Source organism: Vigna umbellata, chromosome 11 (genome assembly GCF_029865625.1).
Source record: "Vigna umbellata cultivar VRB3 chromosome 11, Vumbellata_1.0, whole genome shotgun sequence".
In the NCBI taxonomy this organism is placed as follows: Eukaryota; Viridiplantae; Streptophyta; class Magnoliopsida; order Fabales; family Fabaceae; genus Vigna; species Vigna umbellata.
This window is the reverse complement of record NC_142175.1, coordinates 6,211,696-6,222,099: the sequence shown is the minus strand read 5'-3', so window position 1 is coordinate 6,222,099 and position 10,404 is coordinate 6,211,696. Positions and strand designations below refer to the sequence as shown.

At 26.4% G+C, this 10,404-nt stretch overlaps 1 protein-coding gene across 1 annotated transcript; it reads right to left on the bottom strand.

Annotated features, from left to right (window-relative positions):
• Nucleotides 1-2,500: 2,500 nt before the first annotated feature.
• LOC148190841 (uncharacterized) lies at nt 2,501-7,885 on the bottom strand. The gene is made up of 4 exons (XM_088101786.1): nt 7,625-7,885; nt 6,778-6,868; nt 5,617-5,743; nt 2,501-2,692 (listed from the first exon to the last, which is right to left on the bottom strand). The coding sequence occupies exons 1-4, from the start codon at nt 7,720-7,722 to the stop codon at nt 2,640-2,642; spliced, it is 369 nt and encodes a 122-aa protein (XP_087957912.1). The 5' UTR covers nt 7,723-7,885; the 3' UTR covers nt 2,501-2,639.
• Between the last annotated feature and the right edge of the window lie 2,519 nt (nt 7,886-10,404).

Below are 10,404 nucleotides of genomic sequence, written 5' to 3'. Positions count from 1 at the left end.
TATATTTGTGAAATGATTTAATAGTTAAACATTTGTGACCATTTAATCACTTCACCTATATCCATAAATAGATATAAATAAAATAAATTTAAAATATATATTATTTATTGTTTACGCATTTAATTTGTATACCTTAATCTTAATTAACTTAAGCATTAGAATGGTTTTGCATACATACTCGTCAAACATCCAAATATTACATTCAACATAAAAAGGGGGTTGTCTTGGAGAGTAAGATACAAAAGTAAGGAGATGATATTAGTCTTCTAAGTTATTTTGAAATTGTAAAAACCTTTATAAGTTAAGTTGAACTCTTTTAGACCAAATAGAATGAACAAGAAACGTGACAAATGATGACTAACTACGTCCAAGAAAATCATGTACATGTGACAATAATGTTAACCAAATTTAGAAAAGAATTGGTCAAAATGAGCAAGAGCATAATAGAAGAGATACACACATTAAGGCTAAAAAGTTTCCAAATTAGGAGAAAGTTGAGGAACCGAAATACCTTGTTAACGATAAACTCAACCCCCTAATGTAATTACACATACATAGTGAAAGCTAATAGTAATAAGAGAAATAGGTCCCTATACAACAGTTTTGATCATACTTCGAGATTAGGAGGATCTTTTTGATACATTTTTGTGGATAAGATCATGGAAACTACTCAGTGTAAAAAGTGTCACCACCAACTGTTACATTAACCACTAATTTTAATGATCATATGGATGTGTACTACTCTTAGGTTAGCCTTTACACCACAACTAATGTTAATTTTTTCCTAAGTTTTTTCCATTTTTCTTAAAGGGGCACAATTAAGCTCGTTCACGTATCTAGTTACATACTCGATTTTGATCCATTGTTAACACATTGATAGTGAAATTCGACATTCGACACATAGTTGACCACAAATTGACCTCATCACCTAACTTCCATTGTATTGATGAACATATGATAAGAAAAAAGGGTATCATTCTGGATATTCATGGACCAATTTGAAAAAATAAGGAACTTGAACCTAGAGGTAGCTTTGCATCACCTTACCACAACTCTCAAAGCTAAACCTTTCATATATAGTTTATATAAGAAATCTGAATATTATTTTGGTAGAGTTGACAAGTTTATGTAATTGGAAGACTTAAGGACTTTTATATCAAAGTCTAAGTCTAAACAACACCTTATGAGAAGAAGGATTTAGAAATAACACAATCATCAACCACACCTTGTACTAAAAGTATAGGAACCTCGTGGTTTATAATCTATGCATTACACACCGCTAATGTTAATCGATAGCTCTCATGATTGAAGTGATTCGTACACCTAGGAATGCTCCAACACTAAACACATATCCTATTTAACATCTTCCATATCATAAAAAACTACTATTATGCAAAAAAAGGAGTTGTGAAAAATAGGCCAAATACCCAAGAATACTGAATATTTTGTTAAGTGTAATGTTAAGCTTAATATTGCATGTTTATCATCTAAGAATATAAGGTAATAATCCATAATCCAACTGATGTAAAAGTCGAACAAGCTCATATGAGATTCACCATGAGAAGAAGTCTTTTTGACTATCAAGGAATTTCTTGCTTCTCCATGAATAATATGTAAACCAATATATGAGGACTCCTTATTATAAACTTGGCATTATAAAGTAGAGTTATCAATGTGGCCCTCATTTGAAAAAGAAACAAAGAACAAGTGTTTATGTAATTTATCAGTCCAATTCTTAAGAGTTGGAAACTCGACAAAGTCAATGAAAAAGTAGCACTTGGTCTGATCACATCAATTAGAAAATTGAAACAATATTTTCAAATTCATAAACGTATTATTTAGAAAAATTATATGATATGAGTTATAAAGTTATTGTTTAAATTAATTTTATGATACAAGTCTCTCTATTGTTTACACGTCAAGTTTATCTTCCATGTCTTAACCTAATAATGTAATCTATATATTAGGAATATAATAAGTTATATGAGCACTAATTGTGTCTTGAACATTTAACCTAGATCCATTTATATAAAATTCAACTGAAAGGTAAGGTATATATTGTATATCATACTTAAATCTTAATGAACTTGAAAATTCAAGCATTTATGCATACCTATACCAAACAAAATATATAAAAAAATATAATTAAAAAACAAGAAGAAAAGAACATCATAGAACAAAATATAAAAAAATATATATATAAATGTTATATATTTATTTTTAACCTTATAAAATTATTTTTAAGGAATATACCATGTAAAGTTGTTGTGCATATATTTTAAAAGGATTGAAACACTTCACGTATTCCCTATTAATATATTATTTATTGCTGACAAATTTGAAATTCCATATCAAAGGTTTTATCCGCGACAAAGAGTTAGGTGTAATTTCAAAAATAATAATGTAGCCACTAATAATTAGATGACAAATGGTTGAGTTTAGATATTTTGATATTTATTGGGAATAAAGAAGATTGTTCCAAAAGAAGGTTTTATTCATATCAATTGCCATAAATGTTATTCATTGTCTTATAATCCATAGGAAGAGAAACTTGTTGCATAACAATGGCATTGTTTCATATTACTTACGATATCTTCTTTCTTCATTGAAATTTCCTCCACATAATGGTTTCCTTTAAATCAACAACCATTACTCAACCTCTCTATCTCTTGCCGCAGAGCCCAATTCAAAGCTGGAGCACCAACCATTTATAATTAGTAGTAATAAGAATGAAAAAAAAAGAATATGAATAAATCTTCATTAAACCACACCTCCATATATCATCCTCATATGCATATAAGAATTTAAAATATTCAAAGTGAAAGAAAAAAATAGGCATTAATGTAGGATTTATTGGTAACATATCAAACGTATTGAACACTTTTACTTAAAAGATATTAAAATAGGTTTCAACTTGTGAGTTAATTCAGCTTATCACGCTCTCGATGGGTTGGAAATTAAACTCGACTTACCTAAGTCCAGATCAAAGAAGTTCAAATTGGATTGATCCATAATCCATCAACAACAATCCTTTATTGAGTTTTTATCATTTGTTCATAAGATTTTTATTATACTATTTACTACTTCTAACTATATAAACTGACAATTTCATCCTTTTAAATATTAGAATGTGTTTCAATAATATTTGAATAGCTAGAATATTTAATGCACTTGTTTATTGTTATTCAGGTTGAAACTATAGTTTTTAAATATTATCTTTATAATAATATTTGGTATAATAGGTGAATACTTTGATTGTATTGTTGTTGAGTTTATTTACTTTGATTGTACATTAATAAGTATATAAAATAAACTCAAAGAATAAAGCACCCTTGGGTGAGTAAACTCACTAGCTTGCTAATTCTTGATAAGTTTAGAAACTGACTCATTTTTAACTCAACCTACAATGAGCCAACCCATATGAGGGAGGTTGGCTCACTTTGCCAATCTTTTTTTATCCAATTACCCAATTACAAACCACTAATAACATGACCTTTAACTTTCATAATAAAAATAACAACGTACATATTTTTATATGGTTACTTATTCATAAATTATCTAAACTATCAATTTTTCTTAATATTTTAAAATTAAATTATCATGTCATATGACAACTTTTAATTTAATAAAGCTTACAAGATTTTATTATGAATTTATTCTAATTCAATTCTAAAGTAAATTATACTCTTAAAGTAAAAGTGGTATTGATAGATGATAAAAAAGGAACAACAAAGTTGGAAATATATAAGAGAGAGAACCCTATGCATACATGCATAGGTTAAACAGAAAGAAACAAAAAAAAAACAGTTTTACAAACTCTTCTTTAACATGTCCTTTAAAGTTAGGGTGGATGATCAAAATCAGAAAAACAAGAGCCCATGTGTGATTTTTACATAAATCATCATATTCAAGTTGCATCGATTGTTTCCATTTAGAACTTTATAAGGCTTTTTTGATAGTTTAATAGTATGAGTTATAGTGGTAGCCGAGATTTTAGGTTTGAAAATACCAGACTTTGATCATGTTTTCATAGGATGTTGATTCACATGTATGCCTTCAACAGGCGGGAAGGGAGATGAAGAATTTGTGTTGGTCATAGGGGTTGGATACAAATATAGAAGTGTTGATAGGGCATCAGAAGAGGAAGGTGGTGATGATGAATTGGTAAAAATAATGGGTAAAGATCATTACATGGTTTAGTTGGAACAATTAATAGGGGATGCATATCAGCAAGATGTCAAGCGTAACTTTTATTAATTGAGTTATAAGATAAGAAAAAACATGTATGTGATTTGAAAATCTAACTTCGTGTGCATTAAAAGGTCTTAGAAGAGGAAAATCTAACTTGTGTTCAAAGAGAACTCAACAAGTTTGTCGAGTAGAAAGGAGAGATCATTAGACAATTGAGAATATTTGAGAGGTTGGTAAAATATGTAAATAAAGTGAAACATATGAAGAACTCCACAAGACAACCGACTAGAGTGGTGAACTTGGAGAAATTGCCAAATAGTGCGGTGAACTTGATAAGACAACCGAGTAGTGCGGTGAACACAGTAAGACAATCAAATAAAGTGAATAAGCTTACTAGACAACTGGATAACTAAGGGAGGTGCTTAGATAGCTCACAAAGCTTAGAAGATCATGCAAAGAACTCAATGAAGAGCTCGATGTAGAGCTTGGTGGAGAGCTCGTCAAGCTCGACAATAGAGGAGAAGCTCGAAAAGCAAGCTCGGTTCCACAATGAAAGTCGTCATAGTCTTGATGACTTTGGTTCAATTGAAAGTTGTAACCACTCCTAATGACTTTCGTTCAACATATTTACAAAGAAGTCGTTATCAGTCTTGACAATTTCACTTTTTTAAAATTTTATGAAGTTATCTTCACAATGATTTTAATTTGAAAGTCATCATGACTTCATACAACTTATCCTTAAAATGTAAATTACCTCTTTTTTTTTTTAATTTTCCTGGTATTGGTAGAGAGAACCCTATGCATGCATGGGTTAAACATAAAGAAAACATACAAACATTTTTAAATTCTCTTCTTTGAGATGCACTAGAAACCTCCTCAAATCTAACATTATTATATTCGTACTCTCCAATTTTTTATCCTTAAAACAATCTTAATTTATGAAATTTATAATATTGTGAGAATAGTATCTAGGAGGCTATTTCCTTTAACATAAATTCGTTAAGTGAGATGTATTTTATTATCAATATCTTTATCACTTTCGTTATTTCTGTTAACATAAAATGATTATTTGAAATACATTAAGTTAATGTGTTTTTCATTCTAGTTATAACTAATGATAAAAGAAACATGTTTCGTGAAAAAAAAAATCAAGAATTATAACTCAATTCAAATGATTTTAAACATAAAACATGTATTAAAGAAATATTTTAAATATGAAACTACATTTGTAAAACATATATATATATATATATATATATATATATATATATATATATTATAACTTATATAACAATTTTGACGTTAACAAAAGCAGTTTTATTATATGATAGAAGTATAAGTTTCACCTCATTATTAATTTTATACTAATGCTCTAAATTTTACTATTAAAAGTACAACTACTTTCATACACATTATTCTATTTACCTTCCTTTTCAGCAATGAGCTTACAAGCAGTGTCGCATTGTGCTCTCATCACAGTATTCTCTTCAGCTAGTCCGTCATGGAGACTTTTCCAGTATAACAGTTGAGATTGAAACATTGAAACTTCAGCCTATGTCATAAATAACACACATGTAAATTTTTTTATGTAAGTTCTTCCTAATAATCATTATGTGATAAATAATACACTTAATTAACTTAATTAAAATAATTAAGTTATTGCCAATAAAAAAAATACTCTTAATTCACTTTTAAGAAGTTCCTTCATTCAAATTCATGTAAGAAATTATTTTTTATTAAAAAATAAATAAAAGAATGATGTACTTAAAGTGCTCTAATCCGTCTACAAAACCTATAATTATATAAGGAGAATTAATATATAAAATGTTTCATAACCTTCTGTTCTATAAAAAATAATCAAAGAAGCATAATTTAAGATTAACATGTATAGTTCTTTTAGAAAAATTTAACCCTTTTTTCAAAATTACAGTATAAATTTATAAAACCTTCTAACATCAAAATCTATGACCTATTTTTGTACCATTTCTACTATGTTAAATTCCCTTTTTTTATCAAAGTAAAACAATTATTATAAATTTTATTTCACATCAGAAATTATCCTTCTTTTTACTTCAAGATTGTATTAAGGTTGGTAAAGTCCTTACTATGGTGACAGCCAATTTATCTTCATGCTACATTATTTTTGAGTGTGGTTTCATGGATATTGATAGAAATATTTATTTAAACAAAGTTAACCATATGAATAATTTATAAACAAACAACAAGTTAGGCCTGGACAAGCTTTTACTCTCGTAATTCCTATAAAAAACTATTATTTCTAGAAAAATATTTGTTTTTTCATATAATCTTTTTGTATTAGTTAATCTCTTAGTGAAAAATAATAAATGTCACACATTAATGATATAATTGATTCTCTATCTTAGTATGGTTGAAAAATACCGATATCATAAATTACGTAATTATTATTTTTTCTTCTAACATTAATTAATTAGATCAGACCTAATTAAATGCGAATTAGAGAAACGAATAATCTGAAACATTAAGGATAATGTAGAAAGAAGATTAAACTATTCATAAATTTAATGTTAATAAAAAATAATTAATTATATATAGAAGAATACTCACTTCAAGTGCCTCAGCTTGGTTTTTCAAATTTTGTGCTCTGGCTTGCTTGCGGAGTCGATATCTCGCAGAATACACCCTGTTAGCCTGCTTTCTATACAAAACGTGTTTTGACTAAATATCACTGACACAATGCTAATATATTTATTAATTTTTTACTATTTTAGTATGGGCAATGAACTATAATTTAAACATTTATTTATTTATAATTATTACATACCTTTAATAGTTTATTATATTAAAATTATTTTTTCTAGCTATACATAAGAGTTTAAAACAACTGAAAATTACTTTGCAATTTTATTGATAACTAAATTTTATTATAAAATGTTACTATCGATTTTGCCTACATTAGAATAATATGATTATGATTTGTTTTTCTAAGTATTTTTTTCGAAAGTTAAAATTTTATCACAACTTTATTTTTAAACACATCACATAATATTAAAATGTATTTAAATTATTATTCACTTCGACGTGAAATTATTGAACATACTAATATTAGTATTTATTGAACAAATAATATTTCAATAAAGGTTGGAATAAATCAATAACCTCTTTGAATTTTTTTTCTCTTTAAGATTCAAACTTAATAATTTATCTATAAAAATCAAGTTTATTATTTTATTCTTTTAATTTTTTTTCCAATATCCTCACTATTCAAACTCAAAATCTTAAAAGATTGAGTTCTAAGATATCAAATTGTGTACTATCGAAATCTTAAATCGAGTTCATTCTAATCCAATGTTTGTACTCAACATGGATAATAATACTCAAACTCAAAAAAACTTGATAATAGAAAAACGAAGTAGACGAGTTGTAATTGCTAGAGATAAAAAAACTTATTTACCTTTTCATTTGAGCTTCCAATTTGGAGCCTGAGTCACGATCCAAATCCTCGACATCATCGTTTGGAGGACCATGAACATGTTCCATCCCAAGATACATAAGAGAAGGATTCTCATGTGTTTTCAACACATTTCTTGCTTGAAATAAGATTTCGCCACCTTCATTCACAATGGACTTGTTTTTATTGCTAGTTGGGGCCTTAGGAGGCAATTGAAGAGAGGAAAATTGCTTGTCATTGGTGAGCAAGCTTGTGAATGTTTGGTTGGCCATGGTCTTGAAGGAAATGCTCTTGTATTTGAGAAACAAATTGCAATTTATGGAACACTTGTCAAACATAGTTCAATAAAAGAATCCAAAACAATAACTAGAACACTTTAAAACACAAATTGTTAGAGAAATTAAAATTGCAAAATTTTTGAGAAAGTTATTCTCAAAACATTTATTGAAGCAGAGTTACATACCTATGGTAGTGTGATCCAATATGAAAGTTGAAAGAGAATTGTAAAGTTTGGGTGTCCTTTTATACAACATTAGGTTTTGGGTGCTCAGTTACACTTAAATTGACCACTGTTGATCTATCTTTGTAGTAGAGTTATTGACCGTTTGATTATATTTCAATGGTTATAAAAATTGAGAATATAAAATAAAATAATTTTATGATTGGTCAAAAAAATGTATATTTTGCTAGAACAAATGCACTACTGTAGAGGATCATACTCGTGCTTTGCTTGGTAACCACATTGGGTTCAATCAATTTATAGAAAAATCTAAACAAATATGTTAATAATTATGTTTCAACAAAAGAAATTTTGTGTAACTCTTAGTAGGGAAATGACAATTTTGGCTTTCATTGTACTAAAATTAGAGATTTAATTTATGGGAAGAAAAATAAAAAAACCTCATTTATAACAGAGGAAACTTGGTATAATAAGTTCTTACTTAAGATACAGTGCATCTATTAAAACCTTAATTTTGTTTAATTAATGATTGAAATTCTTTAAATACATTTTTTTATTCAATATTCAATAAAAATATAAATATTTGACTGAAAATCTCAAAGAGATACTTATGTTATGATTAAATAATCTTCATAATTTCGGTAAATATGATTTATACATTTATTTTCGATAAAAATACAGTTGGTTTATGATTCAAACGTAATTAAAAAAAAAGAGACTACATCTATATAATATCTATCCAACTTATAAACCAAAACCATAACATCTATCCAAAAGTGATTGAGCTTCCAAATATTTATTTTTTTATTCAATAAAATTAATTATATTTTCACATTTTTCTTATCAATTTCCAATTATCTCTAATTTTGTTGAGTTTAAGATAATATTTGACTCAGCCCGTCTCAAAATATACAATTTTTTAAAGAAATTAAATATCTAAACTTTTTTTAAAATAAAGGTTAAATATATTTTTAGTTTCTAAATTTAAATATGAAATTAAAATTTGTTTTTATTTAAAATTTTGTACATTTTAGTCTTTAACTTTAAACTGAATTGATATAGTCTTTTTAATTCAATTTATTAATTTTTTTTCATATACTAAACAATGTTTGAGACTCACGTTTGAATTATTAAAATATGTTAAATAGTATAAACAACTATTATTAATTCAATCCTTTATGGTTGAAAACTCCTCACCAGGTGAATGAAAAAGTAATACATGCCTTGTCTTATCAACTAGAAAATTGAAACTATATTTTTATAGTTATAAAGTTATTATTTAATGAATTATACTATATAAGTTACAAAGTTAGTTTTTAAATTAATTTTACTATACGAGTCTTTACATTGTTTACATGTCAAGATGATCATAGCTCGACCATTTAATATAATCTATTTTACGAAAATAATAAGATATTTAAGCATTAATTACAACTGTTTGAACATTTAACCTGTATTCATGTATTCATTGTTTATTATATTTAAATTTCAATGAACTTGAAAATTGAATCATTTCTAGGCTACCAAACAAAATATGAAAACAAAAACCTAAACCAAAAGAAAGAAAGGGTATCCTAGATTAAAATATAAAAATAAGAAAAAAATATATGAACATCACATTTAAAAAGAAATTAACAAACGTAACACAATTTACATTTTAGAAAGAAATTAATTCTACTAAATAAATTAATTAAAGTATTTTTATAATTATGCTTAAAAATAATTTTAATCTTTAAAAAACATAATAATGTGAATTTCACTTATTTATTAAAAATAAGACTTAATTAAGTTTTATGTCCCTTTTAAAACCTTCAATTCTATTAAATTTTATGATATATTGAATCCTCAAAATTTATAAATTCTTCAATTGATTATTTGCATTAAAATTTTCAATTAACTGTGACATGACAATTATCTTATTTAATTACATTACTTAATGTCGTCACATAATATTTTCTTACAATAAACCATCATGATCATGATCTTCTTCTAAGATTTGTTGTATTTAACGAAAATTGTTGTGAAAGCCAATTAAACTTTTAAAAATATAAATTACAAAATTATAATGTTATAAAATTTTGAAATTACAAAATTATAAAATTATAAATATAAAACCTTAAAAAATATAGACTTTTAGATGTAGAAGATAATAAAATAAAAGGATAATAAAGTTTGTTTGTAATAATCAATAGGCTAAAGCATAAATAGATTCTCCGATTATAGAGTTCATTAAGCAAACACTAGTTATCTCTCTAGAAGCACGATTTTCTCAAAATCGCTCTACACTCTCTAGAGTAATCTCACGTAGAGTTCGTTTATCCTT